Source organism: Ruditapes philippinarum, unplaced genomic scaffold (assembly GCF_026571515.1).
Source record: "Ruditapes philippinarum isolate M1 unplaced genomic scaffold, ASM2657151v2 ctg12197_1_1_1_1, whole genome shotgun sequence".
Lineage (NCBI taxonomy): Eukaryota > Metazoa > Mollusca > Bivalvia > Venerida > Veneridae > Ruditapes > Ruditapes philippinarum.
Window position 1 is genome coordinate 1 of NW_026853327.1, and position 20,283 is coordinate 20,283.

Genomic DNA, 20,283 nt, shown 5'->3' on the forward strand with positions numbered 1-20,283 from the left:
AAAACATCAGAGAAAGGTAATGAAACATGCTTAAAAATGTCAAGTTAGAATTACACATAGAAACAACAAATGAACGAAGCAAAATACGTAATAAAGTAAAACCGCAAAGCTAGTTTTAGTATTTTAGTATTGTACTTATTATAATAAATGAATAAAACATCTCGTGATGGGATCGTATCCGTGTGACATTTGATGATTCCACATTATTATTATTATTATTATTTACCAAACTTATATAGCGCCCTTTTCATATACATGTTCAAAGGCGCTTTACAATGATATAAACTAATAACTAATTACAGCAGTACAATTTAAAAACTAAAACAGCATTCACATATAAAAACTAATAACTAATTACAGCAATACAATTTAAAATACTAAAACAGCATTCACATAATAAACATACTAAGAACAAGAATATGAAACAATCAATTAAAATGTGGTATTAACTTAGTCGTTTAGAATTAAAATAATTGAATATCGACAACATACGATAAAATATTCTAGCGAAATTTCTAAAACACCAAATTAGAAATAATGTATTTTATAATCAACACCTTAATTATTTGTAACTGTCTTAAAAATATTAGCAGAATTAAAACAAATTGTAATATTATGGTTGATATCACACAGTAGTCACACAGTTTTCTAAAATCACTGTCTCAGATTATTCACGATAAAACATAGGCTTGTTTGAAATAGTGTGTTTTAAGTGCACGTTTAAAAGAACACAATGAGCTCGAGTCTCTCACACCAGACGGCAGATCGTTCCACAGTTTCGGAGCTGCATATTCAAATCGTCGGTCGCCAAAGGTTACAGTTTTACTCGTTGGTACCACTAAAGTAAGTGCTTTGTTCTGAGATCGTAGATTCCTTCGTGGTTTGTAAACACATAACATTTCTTCCATATATTCCGGCGATTTTCCATTTAAAGCTTTGTAGGTATGTGTTAAAATTTTAAACTGGATTCTGTATTGCACCGGAAGCCAATGTAATTCTTTAAGTACAGGTGTAATATGATCGTACCGTTTCATGTTTATCGTTATTTTCTTACAGTATAAGGCAAACTAATACGATAAATATACTCTACAACGTAACCTGATACCAATAGTCATACAAATGTGTGTAATAAAACTTTGAAAGTGTTTTATCTTACAGAAGTAAACAAAATAACTCACATACATTTAAAATCAGTATCGATTTATTTATTTATTTACTTATTTATTTATTTGACAAGAAAGAAGTTTAAGTTAACACGGTCTAAAGCAAACACGATTTATCACAAATTATAAAAGACATGTTGCGATCTTGTGTACGATTCTAATAAATCCGATGCATTTTATGCGGTCACTTCTATGTCAATAGGGCTTTCACATACTAGTCAATACCATTACAAAATTGTCCGTACTAGCGAAGAGTAACAATTTTAACAAATGATGATAAGTCTAAAAACTTACTTGATCCAATTATCTTGAACATTTATCTCTCAACAATGTTCGAGCTACCGCTTAGGCGAAAAGTTATAACTTATTTTATTTTGCTTGCATTTCGTTGTTAAAAGAGGAATCAGAACTGTTTGAATCACATAAGGATCTGATCAGTCATGAAATTAAATGCAAAGAAAAAATTAAAAATATTTGTAGTATTATTAAGCTCTTATATCTTATGTCTTAAGTATGGATATAAATAACGAACTCACGGTTGCATAACAGTGCAATCTTTTATTTTCATTTTCTTTGTGTGTGTTTTTTTTATCTGCTTAACTATCAATCTCATCAGTAATATTTTAAACCTCATTTCAGTAACGACGTTTTGCACAGTTACATGATCTCCGGCGCAGGCAGCAAAGATGGCCGTGTCTGTATATGGAATGCTACTGAAGAGACGCTGTAACATTCACGTGTCTTTCTGTGACTTAAATGTACTGATCACGTGCCGCCAAGTGATCACGTGATATCTTGATGTATCTTATAAGAATGTTGAAAAGTACATCTAAAAGAGCGTTCGAGGCCGATGGTTAAGGTCGTTGACTTCAAACCACTTTCTCCTCGACGCTGTGTGTTCGAATCCCTACTGGAACTTTGGATTCTTTCATGTCAGGAACCTATCCAGCTTGATTACGAACGTCAGTAAAGCTGGAACGTCGCCAAATGACCTATACTGTGTCGATGGCACGTAAAACCCAATCAAACAAACAACTAAAATATATTAAATTGCTGATGAGTATTAATGACTTGAGATAATTTTTTTTATCTCAATCAACAAGCAAAGTGTCTGTATTTTTATTATTATCAATATAGATCTGACAAATTTTGTTCATCAGATTTTGATATGATTCGCGTTGTTCGTTACATGCATTTTTCGTTATATAAGTACTGAGCAATATTTATGTACCATAATATAGACATATAAAATATAGCAGCCATTCTCACAAACCAATATTAAGATTTAACTCATGATAAGTTTTAAGTCTTAAGTTTTGTGTGAAAATAGAAATATCGTAAGATTTCTTCTACTATAAATTTATCATTAGATTTTAGCAAAAATGGCTGCAAAATGCTGCATATTTTTTATGGTTGTCAATGTCTGTAAAAGTGGTATGTTTCATATTTTAGCAGAGATGCTCTATTTTTTAAGATGAAATAAGTGGATTTATGTCATTTCATTTGGCATACATACTGGTAACTTTAATATGAAGATAACAAATAAAGGGTGAATTTTTTGATATTACTTGTTATATTAGGCATCTAAATTGATTAGAAGATGGCAAAACTCCTTGTTAGATATACAGTTGAGATTCACCAATGACATTAATATATTAATCTATAAGATTAGTTTAATGTTAAAAATAATGGTTTCATTTAATGTGATATACTTTAATTGGTTATCAATTGTATCGACTTCCGAAACTATTTTTACTAAACTAATTGAAATGTATTATGAAATAGTATGCATTTTTTTTAAATATTATAAATGTATCTCTTAAAACTGCTTGTATGTTTTTTCTTATCTTTAATTTAAAACTCACAAGAGAAAACATAGCTATGTACAAAAGGGCGTATTCATTTGCTAAAACATTGCTACAGCTACGTGGAAGCAAGATATTTATGTAATTTAATTAGATTACTTATCTAGAATATTGGATACCTTTATGATAGTGCATTCTATCTGTTTACAAATGTAGCAATTTTGAAAACTTTATGCTCACGTTAATTATTATTATACTGTCGTAAATAAAACATTTGTGATGCGTTATTGCTTTCTTCGTCAAATAAAGAAATAAAACGAAAATAAAATGTCTCGTTATCTTTTTTGAAATGACAACTATTGTAAGAAATTATTCGTATAAACATGATTTAATGTTCTGTTGGGGAAAATGATATGAGGTTACAAGGTAAAATTACATTAAAATACATTAAGATGTTTCAGAGAAAATTGATATATCACTATTAGTAAACTTTCGGGATTTTGGTGCGAGCGTGCGTGCGTGCGTGTGTGTGCGCTCCTGTTTACTTTTCTGGCGAGGTCAGTGTGTCGGCTTAAGCAATGCAAAGTGAGGTTTCAAACCGAGTCTGCAATTCTTATGTTATTTTGTTGTGATTAATGCTTCCGAGGGATCACTTTGTTTCCAGAATTTTGTACTTCACAACAGCAGGTGTCAAGTGCCGTGTGGCAGCCGTAAAAAGTTGCCCCGTACTTCACTTCAGTGTTGTTATATTTTCTGGTCCTTCGGGATCATTGATGCCAACACTGTAAAGTGAATTGAGTACCGCTCAAGCCGGTGCTAGGGGGCGTGAGGGATGTTGCACTTATTCATTATCCCTCATGTACAGACTCAATCAAACCGAGTCTGCAATTCTTATGTTATTTTGTTGTGATTAATGCTTCCGAGGGATCACTTTGTTTCCAGAATTTTAACGTTCATTGTGAGGTAGGAAATGTGCTATCCCGGAACATTAACCTTCCCTCCTAGAGTCATATAAGGTGTATGAAATATGATAAACAAGATCAATGAGCCTAGGATAGTAGATAGTAGACATTAAGTTTAGTGACAATATGTGTTATTCCATGAGAAACAGTAGGCACGGTATTGATATTGAGGTTTTCAAAAAGAAAACTTGCAGTCAATTTTTAACCTTTAACCTGCAGATTTTTAAAAAAACAAATGATATGCCAGTCCTTTTAAAACTTTATGGGATTTCAATGTCAATGTACAAAGATATTTGTCTTAAATAAAAATAGCGCTTTGTATAACGGCACTGTCTCCATCAAACAAGACATGCATTTAATTTTATTAGTGAGTGTTTGGCAACCTTTAGGGTTTCATTCTTGCGAAGCATCTGTTTCTATTTACATAAGAACTAGTGCAAATTATGAAGAAAAGAAAGGCATTCTTCAGTGGTTATATAGGCTTACAAAACTAAGCCAGAGTTCTAGGTATATGTCATTGAGTATGATATTTTTGTGATTGATTTTCCAGGTAACATTTTGTAGGCTTTTTATGTTCAAACAGTATCGTGTAACACAAACCTATTACCTGAGGAATCTTAAAAGTATCTTTATGACCGAACTGATTACTTTTGTATTCTATGTTAAAAATTATAAAAACATTACTTACTTTTACAATGCCTGAAAACTAAAACATACACTGGATCAAATTTGATGTTTCAATTACATCTTTTAGAGAATCGCCATCATATACTGGATTTAAGTTGAATTTTCAATTACACTTCTATACTCCTACGTATAAAAACTTCGTATAAAAACTTCAACTTTTGTGTGCGTAAACAAACAAAAATGAAGATGCAATAAGGGGTTATTCCGATGTTTCATTTACTTCTTCTTTTTTTGCTATTTACCTGTTTGTTGATTATAGTATTTCCTGTATAATACATTTATATGAATGCATACCCATTTTAATGTCCAATTTCATAAGCTTGAAATATTACATTTAGTGTGCTAAACTCAAACACAAGCTTCTCTTTGTCTGCTTTTAGCCAGTCATGCTATTCTAGTTAAAAAAATGGATGTTGTTTAGCTTGAGATTAATAAAAAGAAGAAAAACTAACAAACAAACTCACATAAAAAGTCTGTTAAAATGTACACTTTTACTTTTTACATCAATAAATACCCCAAGATGCAGTTCGTCAAATTTGGCAACTTCTGTGTATCATATTTATTTTGTAGGCATTCATTTGACATACGTATAAAACGCGTATTTGATTAAAAACATGCACCGGAAATGACGAAACGAGCTAGTGGTCGCTATATTGACCCACTATTGGTATACAAGACCTTTGGGTAGATTTTGCATTCCTACGTTGCTATAAAAAATCTTTGGTATATATGAGACGCTAGTGCAAATAACAATTTTATACCGACCTAGTTCTCATTTACAGTTTCGTATGAAATAAAAATAGATCGGACGATTTAAAATAAACTTATTTGATGTGTAGTTGACTAAATTATGTAAAATATGATATCTTGTAAAGCCTTTATTCAATACAGGTAATTTGCCGTGTCTAGTTCAGGTATTATCAATATAAACATCTAGTATATATTTTGTACGTTACTTACATTTTCATTCGGAAAAAAATATCTTAATGTGAGCATTTATTTGTTTTTTAAACTCAGTGATATTTAAAAGATTCGTTGCCGGAATAGTTTAAAGATTTGAAAAATGGAAAATATTAAATTATTTTGCACGACAAATTTGAAATATGTTACTGCTGGTTTAGCAATAAGTGTGACAACGATATTTATAGTCCGGAAAATACGGAACAGACAAAAGAAAAGGTAGGAAATAACCCTAATCTATTACATTTTTTTTATTTATCGTTTAAGCTGTTTTGTTATGGGAATGGGATGTAACAGTTTCAAATAAATAAGAATTGCAAGCAAATATTCGAAGTAAGTTCCTCTGTGATTTCAGAAAAAAAGTCAACAAGGCATCAGCAAATGTAACCGCTACCCAAAAAGAGAGAGAAAAAATCAAAGGCAGTCACATTTAATCACCTTTATCTTTAGATATTTTTTGGCAGAAAAGATGAGAAAATGTCCCTATGAAGTTGTAGTTTTATCGGGCACACAACATTTGTATTAATTGTGATCGATTTATCACTTCTCTCATTAACTTCACAGAGTATGTTTTGCTCCAGTAATATGTTTATTGTGAGAATAATGATGTTTACATATTTTTCATGCGCTACGAAAATGTTGTCTTTCATATTTTTCATATCTTGGTATTTTATGATTAGCTGTCTGGTGATAGAATTAACCTATATTCATAATATATTTTTTGTGAATGTTATTTTTGTTTTCCTAAGTTATGAATTCAATGTCAAATATTTTATTGTAAAGAAATAGAACCAGGTCCCTAATAGTCAGATACCGTATAAGCACAAAGTTTAGACGCTCTAAGTAGTCGGTTGACGAAGCTCAAAGTTAAGAGCAGAAATAGTTTGCAAAATATCAAATCTATTGGGATTAGGTAAAACAATATCATAAAAAATATATCACAGTCAAGAATAATTTACGACAATACTTAACAAAAGTACAAAAAAACAACAGTATTTAGTTAAGTGACCACAATTACGAATTGGGAGATTGGTAACGTAGTGGTGAAATTGTCAGACTCAAAACTAAGACATCTTGAGCTCGAGACCGACTAGGATCAATTCGATGTTACCTCATACGGCACAAGAACTGGTTAATTACAAGAAGTGGAACTAATGTAGTTCATATAAAAGTTGTTTTTCATCATTATCTAATTAAAATGATCATGTTCAAACTGTACGCATTATAATCAATTCTATCTAGCAATTATCTTATATATTTCATAGGGTTTGTGGAGTAGACTACCCGGCGAACACTGTCATATTACATCAGTTTGAGAGAGGAAAAACTGCACCGAGCGTCGGCCACTTTGTTATGAAACTAGAGACATTTCTCAGGGTCAATAAAATAACTTATCAGGTACTTGTATTCGATTTTAATATATTTGATTGCATCCGATCACCTCAATTTAGTGCTGCTTCTTTCAAGCGATTGAAATAGATTTTAAGCTAATGGTAAAATGGGATTTATACTATATCATGACATGTTTTGCCATGTTTTTATCACATACACAACATGATACATATGAAGCTTCAATTAAAATTGCAGTCAGTATATACGTCACAGCTAGATATAAAGAATAGTCTTTGTTTCACGTGCATAAAGTGTCAGTGATGATATCTGGAAAGTCATCACTTAACTGAAGGATAGATAATCATTATTTCTTCTCGACTTTAAGCTTTACTATCGCATTTTTTTCTATTTTATTAACATACCCTATATTCATGAAATCCAATATTGCCTAATATTTGTATAAAGCAGGGTTTATTTGAATACACTGTGAGCACGATATAAATTATTTTAAAAGCAAACGTGTTTTAACATTACAGTGTGGAACTAGATCTTTACTTGTGATACTGTTTGTTAATTATTTAGAGCTTAAAATAAGAAAAAAAATTTTCTCAAAAGAAAAAGTAATAAAGTGAAGAAACAATAAGAAGGTAAATCATCTAAAACACGTGAAACACGTGCAAATAATTGGTTAACTAATCACCTCCTCGTATCAAAGCGAGCATTTCTTTGTTTTTAAGCCGACATAATTACAGAACGTTAAGCTATTTCGAATTGAACAAAGACGGTTCGGGTTAGAGTTATGCGCTTAATTCATTTTAACAAGTTGTAAAATTGTGATGATTTTATTTCTCTTAATACATATCAAATACAAAATAAAATAATTTGTGGTATTTTTCGCAAGTCGGTTGGCGGCAATGAATTAAGACTGGATTGCTCACAATAAGATAAGAAAAAGAGAATGTAATTAATGTAGCAAGGATTTCTGATATTAGTGTTGCATATCGAATGATGCTATAAATGAAAAACATACAAAATAAAGCAGAATATCCGATTGATTAAATATAATAAAATATAATATAATAAATATATGTATGTAAAATTACTTAGTAAACAATGCGTAGTATACCCATCAAAAAGACATATAAGCTGACCTATATTTTATTTCAAATTATAGAGTAAGGTATAGGTCAACATTATGGCTGGCTGCACAAGAACAGATTTAAATGATATAATTCTGACAGCTTACTTAAAGGGACTACGCTTATGTTTTTGTTGTTTTTTTTGTTGTTGTTTTTTTTTTGTCGTGATGAGACTGGAAATCTTTGTTCAAGAAATATTCCATTTATTGTAGGTTTAACCAATAACTTGTGTGAAGTGAAAATTTTCAGATCATTTGCTCACTCTGATGTGATAATCACCCTAATTGTAAAAAATATTACCCAAAATTGAAAAGCGTTGCAACGCTTTATTACACACATCACAAAAATACAATTATCTTAATTATCTTTTGCATATCTTTCTGATTTAAGTGTCTCAGCTTTCTTATGTAAGAAAACAAATGTATATTCATGTTTTAGGTTTTCGGGCCTCGGTGGAGTTCCTTTAACATCATAAATAATGTTAAACTTAACATACATTTTAATAAATAATCACTCCCTGCATCTAAATTGTTTTTATTTATTATCTAAAAATATTTCATGTATAATTTTGATTGATTAAATCACATAGTAAAATCTATTAATTTTAACCCATTAGTCTTTTTAAAAATTTTTCCCTGCCCACGAGAAAGGGCCCTCGAGAAGAAGACCCTATCTGGGTTTTATTTTTCTTTCTAGCGCATTTTTTTTCTCTCTCTCCCTTTAAAAAATTCCCACTAAAATGCCCGTTTTAAAATTGCAGGGTTTTGAACACATCGGGCGGATTTTTCAACATTTTTTAAAATTTTAAACCATTTTCATTTTGAATGTTTGAATTCTGTTTAAACCCGGGTGCTGGGGGGCGTGGAGGGTATTTTGAAACTTGACAGAAACCGCCCCAATAACAGGCCCCCAATAAAACCGGAGCGGGCAACATTTTAAAATTTTTCCCGCTTTTGGGCAATTTTTAGGGATTCTTATTACACTCTATTTTAGCTTCGTTTCTTTTCTAATATTTTTAATATAGATTGACATCTTTTAGCTTAAGCAATATGTAAATAGTTTGTTCAACAATGTAAGATCAATTTCTGATAAAATATACCCATCATAAAAGCAGCAAAGTACTTTAATATCATGAATTTGTATGTTTGTTTTGTATGAACATTGATGTGGGACCGACATAAATGAATAAATAATTAGTGATATATGAAAACATAGATTATCAACATTTTATATACGTACATTAAGGAAACATATGAATTGTTTATTATCATTATTAAAACTTTCAAAATATGCATTAAAAGTTTTAAACCCAAATACTTGATGGCATGTGAAAAGAGTTCTAGTTATATGAATAATTAATTATGCATGAAAACTATTATTTTTACATTTTCTCAAGTTATCACAGATTTCAGCGCTTGAAATATAGAAACACTAATATCAATTGTTTTTGTATACTATACAATGATGCAATCAAAACATCATTTTAAAAACGCCACTTTTATGTTAGTTTAGTTTTAAGAAAATATTCTAAGAAGTTCTATTGTGTTGGAAGTTGTAAGCTTATTGAAGCAATCTCGAATCCGCTCCTGGAACCAATCAGTAAGAAGAAATGAGTGTTTAGTTTCTTGCTCACGGCCCCTGACGGAGTTTGAACCCGTGCGGCCAGAAGATTAGTCCGGTGCGTTAACCACTCAGCCATGCCGCCACTTTTATGTTACTAATCAAGGAATCTTTCATTTTTTGCAGTCGGATTTCAACTACCGCAATGGACCAAAAGGAAAGGTTCCGTGGATTGAGTACAATGGTACAACGATGGGTGATTCACACATGATTATTGAAATGTTGAATAAGGAATTTAAAATTGACATGGACAATCATTTGTCAGAGTACGAAAAAGCAGTAGCCTGGGCTATTCAGAAGTGGATAGAAGAATATATGTATTGGTATGTATGCTTTTCTTATTTGTGATCTTAGAATTCGTAGAATTTGTTGCAGTTTTTTCAGTAAGCTATGGGAATGTTGATTAATACAAAAATCGTATTAACATAAGCCATCCGAATTATGATAATTGAATTCTCTTTGCAATTTACCATTTAGTTAACATTTTCATTCGATGACTTTTTTCATGTTAAAATCAATTACATTTATATAAACAGGCTAAACGTCCACACACGATGGGTTATATTCCCTTCCGAAATGTTTGAAGAAGGACTTGCTAATTTTTCATCAGCATTAAAACCGTTGATACGAAGAAAGGCTTTGGATATGACGTTTAAAGTAGGAATTGGTCGGCATAGCAACAGTGAGGTGCACGAGCTAATGGTGAATGACCTCCGAAAATTTTCACAAATTCTAGGTAAAATTTTAAATCTTAATTTATGACAATATGTAACCCTTCTTTTATACAGGATGCATGATTTAGATCAACAGTATATTGTATATTCCTAAAAATGAATAGAGATACAGTGTACACGACTTGAAAGCCACACCATATATTCAAAAGCAATACTTGAAAAGTAACAATGATTTCTAATAATAAAATTTGGACGAGGATAAATTTATATAAAAAAAAGTGCTGAAAAATTTAGCTTTAGAGTCCATGCATAAAAATTTAAACATATAATGTTCAAATTTCATTCATTTGACTGGTAAAATTTAATTCTTCACAAAGGGAACTCTACTTAGGTCCAAAAACCTTAAACCATAAAATTTGAATTAGGCACTTAAAACAGAAAGATGTGCAAAAGATATCAATTTTTAAGATATACATGTATACTTAGAATATATTGAAACTCGTATTTTTGTGCTATTCTTGGCTGATTTAAGCGGAAAACCATACAAGTTTTTCAATGTTTAATCATTTTTCAAAATTAGAATATATATTCTGAAAAAAAAAACGGATTGAGCGAATGATCTTGAAATTTTGCACACAAGTTATTTGTCTAGACCTACCTCAAATGTTAAAAATTCTCAATGGAGTATTTTTAAAAGCAATGTTCTACTCTTCTGAATAAAACTGGTTTTCATCTTAATTTTCCTTGTATGTTTTCGGATTTTTACTTATTATTGCAAGACTTTCACTAATAACTTATATATCATTAATAGTAAGTAAATTTAAAACAAATTGTCGTAAGCCTTTCTTTCAAACAACTTATCTAGCATTAAAAGAGAAAGCAAATTTGAAACAAGTGCTCACTTATTGTGCTACAGGGAACAAAATGTACATAATGGGAGACAAAATGGCTGTCGTAGACTGTGCAGCATTTGGAATACTTTCGCAGATACGATGGTGTACTCCATCCAAGTGTCCTGGAACAAAACTACTACATAGTAAGTCATTTGATATGATACCTTGTCATGTTTCGTGTGATTAAGAAGTTTCATTTTTACTTCGACAACAGACCAAAATAGTTTTAATTTCTTTTTCTTTAAAATATGGCTTACTCAAACTCGTGAGATAAAATTTATAATTGCAATGCAGTTGTTATAATTTAAATGACACGAGAACATATTATGAATATTTATATCACAGTCTGGGTATATTTGTATTGAGGTTTACTACGGAAAGACGTTGCCAATATGCACTTTGCCTGACCTGATACCGTAGTGCAAGGGGAAATAACTCCAGGCTGTATATTAAATTTCAACCACTTACAGATATGAAGTTCTTTTGTGTGTGTGTATTTATTATACTTATTGAAAAAAAAATCACTATTACCTTACTGGAACCAAAAGTGATTAACCTTATCCACCAGTATACATTCAGGCCAGCCTGTACATCTGTGTCATCTGAGTAGCTATATATACTGTTGGCTGACAAACTTTTAACTTTTCATCTTCATATCCCCAAAGATCCAAACAGTGCAGCTGGACAAGTCAATTTTAAGAAAATCAGCAGTTGAATGGCAGGTTGGTCAGTTTGTTTGAGACGTGCGCCTCTCAACTCGGGAGTTTTTTATTGTGCCTTATATGATACATGTATATACGATATTGCAGGTGGTGAACTCTCCAATGTTGTAAGTTACATGGACAGGATAAAGGATACGTATTGGCCAGATTGGGAATCACTGACAGCAGACAAATAGCGTACCTGAGCAACTGTATTCAAATCTGTTGAGTGGACCAACTGTTGATATAGCTCGCATATAAACATTTTTTTTAAATTAATTTTTTGTGTTTGTTGTCTATTTTGAACACAAATGTGTAAGTGCAGTACAAATATACCGAGTTTCTTTTTTCTCAAACTATTCTATTTAGATTTGAATTTAAGAGGATTTTTTAAGGAGTTATATGGCATTTATGAATGGATTTTATTGTAAGTCCAATGTAAAATATCGATATCTTATGACGGAAATTCAGGAGAGGTAACAATAGTTTAAGTGTCGCATTCACTTCATTATTTCTGTGACTGTATATTCGGATTATCACAGATCTGGATAAATATTCATGCCGATATAGCTTTTACTCATAAAGGGTCACGTGAATGTGTGTGTTTGCGTTAGTGTACCCTCGCCACCGGAAAGAGACCACATGGTGAAGCAAAACGTGAATTGACGTTTTCGAGCTATTTAACGCAGCCAATGTACACACAACGTTTTACCTCCGCCAGTGATGACAGATTGCTGCAGTGATGCTAGAAATCTAAAATTTGTTGATTACATGTATGTGTTTATTAACATTACACAAATAAGGACAATTGCTGTAGACTAACTGTGCATTGACTGGGGATACTATCAGATAATTTTGGTCTTGTTTCCTCATGAAATTTTCATAAAATGAGCATGTTAGAAATCGAAACAATGATATTGAACTTATCTACGTAGTATGAATATACCAAGGATGTTAATAACCTGTCTGTAATAATCAGTACATTTTAGATTTCTGTCATCACTGCAGCAACCTGTCATTACTAGCGCTTGTAATACGGTATGATAAAGTATTATTAGAGTATCTGCGGGGTGAACATTAAAGAAAGTGTTAGCTATATGATATGTCATGTTGTTTCACTATACTATAAATATGATAATTAATTTATATATATTTTATATTTTTATTTTTTATTTGCTACAATACATTGCATATTTTATCTACAAGCTTGAAATAAAATGTAAAAATGCTCAAGATATTAAATGTTATTATATCAAACAATTTTCTGCAATTGTGCAGATTTTCTATTCTTTCAGGAACATATGAAAAATATACACGAACTTTATACTCCATTTGGCTATACACGTATTTCTTTATATAAATTATGTATACAATTCATAAACACTTTTTGTCGGCTTCAACAGAAGTCTATATTTGTATAATGTTATATGGCAACAGGTCTTCCAAATATAATTCTATCTAAAAAAATTCTTGATGGCAACGAATGTTTAATTCTTTTTATCCCATGGCTTTCCTTATAATTAAATCACGGAAAACTGCGTTTTAATGTAAAAAATACTCAATTGGCTTCTTTAAGAGATTTACTGATTTTAATACAACATTCAGATTTGTACTGACTTTTTAAATTGCTGAGTGCACATGCAAAATATCGGCAAAATATGATTAAATCTGATGACATAGAACAAATATTAAGACTACTTGGTATAAACTCTAGCTAATCCAATTTATAATTAAATGCATTTCCTTGAGATAACAATATAAATAAAACGACAATGCACATTCGTGTTTCATCGTACAATATAATACAACAAGTGGAATACTATAAATGGATCCGGTTGTAAGGATTTATATGCTGCTGTATTTTCATCAGAAATCCTACTGTTATTAATATAATAGGAAACGATATACTGTGTGATGTGCAGCAACTCATTGAAGTTCACGTTAAGTCCCTTCAGAAATAAAAAAAGATGAAATAGATATATTACTCTAAATCGGGATGCAGATTCAGAGTGAGGACAGAGCTCTATGATCTGTTTTTATAATCGAGTAATGCCAGTATATTTTTCTCTCCTGTGATTGCTCTTTCATTTACCCGGATAAAGTTTGATATTACTCTCATCACATGTATGTTCACCAAGTAAAGCAGAATAATTTATGCATAGCATCAATGGAAAGAAACAAACGAAGAAGACGTGGTAAAATACTTCCGTACCAAATATCTAACTTATATAAACCCAGGCAAGCGTAAAGGCTTTGTAAGTAATTTTTCTATGTACCCGTGACTTTCGTCGATAGTCCATGTAAAGTGTCACTAACAAATAATTTTACTTTACTTTTGTACGTTTCTGGCAACTCATTAATATAAAATATTATGTCAAAAACAGACAGAGACGAAAGACTGAGCCCTCGGACACTGTCAAATGTTGAGAGGTATGACTTTTAACGTCGCAGCTGCTCATAAATGAACTTATCCAGGATCAAACTTGATTGTTGAAGCCTGTATTTTGTAGTTTATTGCAGATTGACGAGAAAAATTAGTGGTATGTAACCAAGACAACACATTTAGTCTCACGCCACCTTCTTCAAATGGTGAGCGCTTTATTGTTGTGGGGGCAATACAAGTTTTCAAGGCTTCTCGGCAAACAAGTGACTGCACCACAATCCAAAACTAACACACAAGTCTGTAATCACACACTTGAAATAAATGCATTTCATATTTAACATATACATATTTATCACACACCCGTGCCGATTTTGCGACTCTGTAAATATGGTATTGAACGGCCGCGCATATATTTTGACGTGGCGTCATTAGCGTTATACAAACATAGTGTAAAGACGCGCTAAATGTTAGCGTTATACTATAGGCGCGTTAATGAAAAATGACTCTTATTTCACTTTAAACGGTCTTTATTTTGGGTATGTGATAAATAGAATATTAAATTCGTGTAAGTTCATTACATTACTGTTAGATAAAATAATATTATGCACGCCAGAGGATCGCATAATATAATTTTATTCAACTCGTGCAATAAATTCAGTATTGAACTTACACTCATTCAATATCCTCTATGTATCTCACAGCAAACAATTATATATTATACTTGTAGTTCAGACTTGCCCTATACTTATAATGCAGATAATGCATGTGCTGTTTAAAATGGTCGATAAGCAAGTTAATTTTATTCAAGCTTTTGGTTTCGAAATTTGCGTATGCATATCTTGATGCGTCAAGAGAGCTCAATGAAAATAAGGCGACTAAAGCTTAATATAAATATAAGACTATTTAAGCTTAAACACAATTTATGCGTTCTATAGTAGCTATTGAATGTTTGTAAAAAATCAATAATCAATTTTCAAGTAAATGACTGATTATTTAAACCTTAAAATCTTAGCCATTATTTTATTCACCACAGGTTTCTAATATTATCCATCCTCCTCTTGCAGTGAACGGTAATCATATATCAGACGCCAGAACTCAGAAACATCTAGGCGTTTAGAACTTGGAATCATCGTTTACATAAATGCTGGTCTTTTATACGGAAAAAAACAGATGTACATTCACAAGATGAAAAGGCTCTTTTTAATGCTTTACATTTAACTATTAATACTGTCATATAATTTGCATGCATCTTTATTTATGCATATGTAGTTGAGTGAATATCTCATGTTACTTCAACATGTTATGTGTCAAATATATTGATTCTATCAACATGCAAACTTTTAGTGAATATATAACTAAAGGTAAGGTAAAAACAATGATTGCGCTCTTCTTCTCTTTTCTTTAACCGTTTGCACCGGAGTAAAATAAACTCACATTTTAACATTACAGTATATTTGTCTAACACTGTTTATCATCTTGTTGAAACATGCTCTGGCAAAGATTAGTGTCAATAAAGGAAAGACTTACAGATAATGTTTTCAAAGTGTTTATTCCAAAATGGTAGTGTGATTTATTAGAAAAAACATAAGAAATAGAAAACTGTAATAAGAAAACTGAAGGAAATATATCATACTGGAATATTAAGAGTTAACACTTGACTTTTAAAATATATTTTACTGTATTATTATTGCATCTGATTTTATCTAACGAGATTTCATTATTGAATGAATTCTCATAATTTTTTTTCAAATCTATTTCTAATTTCTTGCTTATTATCGAACTTCTTATTAGTTTGCCATTTGATAAGAATTTTTCAAAAGGAAGCATTTGAGAGTTGTAGCTTAGGAAGTAATGATGTGTTTTAAACGTATGCAAGAATAAAAACAAAATGCAAACAACATTTTAACACGTGAAAAAATGTGTATTTAGTATGTATGTTACCCATACGCCAATGAGGACTATTTTTATTTCACAGGAGCCATGGACAGTAGCTTCTCTCTTTTTATGCCTGACTTTAATGTTTGTACTCTTTCATAAATAACATTTGATCAGTTAAAATCAAGTCATGTGTTTGCAAAAACAAAATCACTTTTCTCTGTATATAACGTCTAATTTGTCGAAGTCCACTACTAAAGTCATTTCCATTATAACTATCAGAACCTGAAAATGTATGTCTAAGAGGTAAATGGGAAATTGACGTTCAGAGAGTAATAGCTGAGTACACCATGTACACAAGCCTGATTTTTTTTACACAAGCACTAAGCCAGTTGCTGTGCATTATTCAACGATATATGACATTCGTTGACAAAAATGAAAATTTACAATTATTCTCATAAAAATAGAGACTAGCATTAAAATTAATTTACTCCAACCTATCAAAAAACACACCTGAAATAAATCAATTTAGGCCATTTTATCAAGAATATAACTAAAATAATAAGTAACCAGAAATGCAATTAAAGTCTGTTATACATTTAGATTTTTTCGAAAGAAATATTCAAATTTCGTTGTTTGGCTCAAATGCCTGATTTTCATCTTTTGAACCTGTATTGTGAGAGAAACAAATGTTCAACGATATATGACATCCATTGGTGAAATAAAGAATAAACATTAGTCGAACAATGAATATAAAAATCTGGGTGACATCGTGCAGAAAATTGTGAAGTAAATATGTATTCAGGTTTTTTACGTTCATTTTAAATGTTCAATTCATAGGTGTTTAAGAAGTTAAAAAACACAAATGTTTTCGGGTAAAATATCTTCTCGAGAAATATACTTTTCATCGAGGCATTATTCACTTCCGTATGTATTTATCAAATAAAGTTATGTTAACCGAAAGAAATTGAATGAACTTCATTTGTCGCTATAAAGTGCTTAATGTTGCCAAGATTGCCCTCCTGTATGTCAAGCCTGCAAAAAGTCGAATTGTCGATGATTACCTATAAGGAAATAACATAAACTAATTAGCAGACATTTTTGTTCTCATTTTTAACAAAGTGAGACAGAAAATGGAACTGTAGGATAGAGATAACGTGTTGTTCTCTTATGTTAAGTTCTATTCTGTTCTGATAGTACGTTTACAATAAATTTTGTGTAAATTTAGTTAACACCATGTTTAAAATGAGCATATTAAAATTATAGCCATGCATGAATGTATACAAGTAAAAGTTTGATTCATAGCAAAACTCTATAGTAAATGGCTATGGTGGTTTGCAAAAGCTATTGTATGACATCTTAATGATGTGTCTTTAAGGGAATCCACTGAGGATTTTAGTCATTACGGGTCTTTAGATATTTTTATTATGTTCAAGATGAAGGTTTAGACCAATAATTTGTGTGCTAACATTCACTCTATTTTTCCGGAATTTTTATTCTTATTGCGAAAAATGATCCGAAATTCAAAATATAGGCAACACTTGTCACTCAAATTGGGCTAAGGATAGCACAAAAATACGAGTTTGGTTTATTTCTATGGACATTTCTTAAAATTTTATAATAAAATTCTGTTTTAAGCACTCTAATTGGTCGATGTAAACATCAAATCTAATGTTTGAGTATTTTGGACCTCAGAGAAGTTCCTTAAAGAACGTCTGTTAAAAAACAATAAGAAATATGAGATGAAACTGACATTTTCCTGAAATACAGGTATCAGTAATTTTTCACTTTCATCTAGAGTGTGTCCATTACCTAAGCAAGTAATTAAAGGATTCACTTTTCAAATAAATGTTAAAATTTGAGCTATTGAATTATTTTGAATAAGAACATATCATTCTTATATATTCTAGGATTGATATATTCAGTCTTAAATATGTAATAAATACCTCCATGCTGACATTTGTTTGGAATTTGAAAGAAATACGTGCTTTCTTTAGTGGGACCATATTGGATACGGCGCAAATATTAGGGGATATCATTCCTTTAACTTCGATTCCATCATGGCTGTATCCGATCATGAGTTGTCTTGAAATGTAAGTATTGATAAATACTGACAAAAGTGTGTCTGAACACAACAATTCAACATGGCATAAAAATGATAATAAGAAATTCATTTTATAAAAAGTATACAAAAATATAAAATAGTTGATTGTAATTCGTATTTGTATTGCGTTTACCATTTGCCTTGTTTTTTTAGGCTTCTTGCGCATATGATTGAAATACTTCGTGCACGGAGCTTAAAAACGGAGACCAATGTGAATCCTCCTGCGGAGTAAATGTTATTCAGAATATTTCTATCAAAAGAAAAAAAATATAGCAGGAAGGAGTCTTTAAAAAAATCACACACACAGCGAATAGCCGACAAAACGGCGATTTTTTGCATTTTTTAAATGCTTATATTGGTTGTATGTTATGATCATTTTATAAGTCATGATTGTTTATGAACAATGAAATCAATATATTTACATGCTTGATACAAAACTGCTTGAGGGGAAGGAAATTAATGTTCCGTCCATAACAATGTTGCCAGCAAATATCATATCATTTCTAAAAAAGATAAAAGCAAATGAAATAAGTTTTTTTTTTCAAAGACAACACTTGTTTTCAATACGTTTAGAAAATTATAAATATGCCATCATGAATTGAATGAACATTGTATGCTGTGTAACGAATATAAGTTTGCTTTTCTGGTAGTAAAATGAAATACTTTTATAATACTGCACTATATAAATGATATAAAACATTTTCATAGGCTAGAGATAAAGACATCGTGCATAATGTAATGACGACTCTGGGAACAATTTGGAGATTTGAACTAGACACATATACCGTCAATTCATACATAAGAATTATAATTTTGGATTTTTGTTTTTGGAACTTCGTCTTTGGTTCTCTGTCATATGTTGTCACAAGTCTTTGGATTGTGAAGCTTTTAGGGACATTTACGCATGAAATTGCAAGTAAGAATAAAATAATATTATTTTGTTATTATACTAGACTACGAATAATGAAAACGTTGAAAAAATGTTAACCATGTAAACACGTTCTTTAACGAATATTGTACACAAATATTACAAAATGATGTCATATTTTATATGGTTAACAAACAATTAATATGTTAATTTATGCAACTAAAGAGAAAACAATTTTATGTTACAAAAGTAAAGGCTGTACATAAAATCTTACTGGTATTCAGAAATGGTTGACACAATAGACAGGACTTTACCTCTCGTCATGCCATACATCAAATCTGGAATTTCGAAGGGAAACCAGATCGGTGCCTAAAATATAAATATATAACAGTATATATAGTATATGTTTACGCACGAACGAACATGCAAACGCACACACGCGCACACACACAAATATAAAGTAATCCCTTATTATGAAAGGCTTATATACGTATAATTGTTCTTAAGGAGCCTTCCTTTAGCTTTTATTATCTATTAGAAAAGTAATGTTATGTTGTTTCAAACTAAGTATTCCAGTAACTAAACATTTGAAAAAAAACGTCCCGAGAGAATTTAATAACGCGAAAGTGACGTCCGTTTCTGAAAATAGAAGATCGGGAAATATAGAAAGCAGACCGATGGATTTAAAATTAATTAGGGTATCGAGGTGGTATTTCTTATGTTTTTTAACGGTGGCAAATTTCATTTTTTCACCTTGATTAGATTGATTTGACAATTTTATATAATGATTTCACAAAACATAACACATTTATCCTTTAAAATAGTTGAAGACCGCATAAATTAAAAGTTTATACAATATCCCTTACACACTGATTAGTGATAACATCTTATAAATGAATATTAATGGAAGAGATGAAATATTGCAAATTTCATTTTTAAAAGAAAAGAGCATATGTTAATTATTCATAGTTTGCATATTGAAGTTGATGTTATGATATTTAATTGCTACAATATGTAAAACTTGTGCTTCATTTAACCTTGAATGTAATATTGATATTTGTCTCTTTTAACCAAGGGAATGTAGTGATTGATGATATATGACAGTTTAAAATCACAA

The 20,283-nt window shown here is 30.8% G+C and overlaps 1 protein-coding gene across 1 annotated transcript; it reads left to right on the forward strand.

The window, feature by feature from the left end:
• Nucleotides 1–5,386: 5,386 nt before the first annotated feature.
• LOC132736498 (failed axon connections homolog) lies at nucleotides 5,387–13,247 on the forward strand. Its single transcript, XM_060723636.1, has 6 exons — nucleotides 5,387–5,796; nucleotides 6,843–6,975; nucleotides 9,795–9,991; nucleotides 10,205–10,404; nucleotides 11,259–11,378; nucleotides 12,045–13,247. Exons 1-6 carry the CDS (start codon nucleotides 5,681–5,683, stop codon nucleotides 12,131–12,133), a joined length of 855 nt encoding a protein of 284 aa, XP_060579619.1. The 5' UTR covers nucleotides 5,387–5,680; the 3' UTR covers nucleotides 12,134–13,247.
• The last annotated feature ends 7,036 nt before the right edge of the window (nucleotides 13,248–20,283 follow it).

Excerpts from the sequence above, each read along its gene's own strand:
- LOC132736498 (XM_060723636.1), top strand. The coding sequence starts at position 5,681 with ATGGAAAATATTAAATTATTTTGCACGACAAATTTGAAATATGTTACT. Across the intron at positions 9,992-10,204 it reads ATAGAAGAATATATGTATTG|GCTAAACGTCCACACACGAT; the intron begins GTATGTATGCTT and ends TTATATAAACAG. Across the intron at positions 10,405-11,258 it reads AAAATTTTCACAAATTCTAG|GGAACAAAATGTACATAATG; the intron begins GTAAAATTTTAA and ends ATTGTGCTACAG.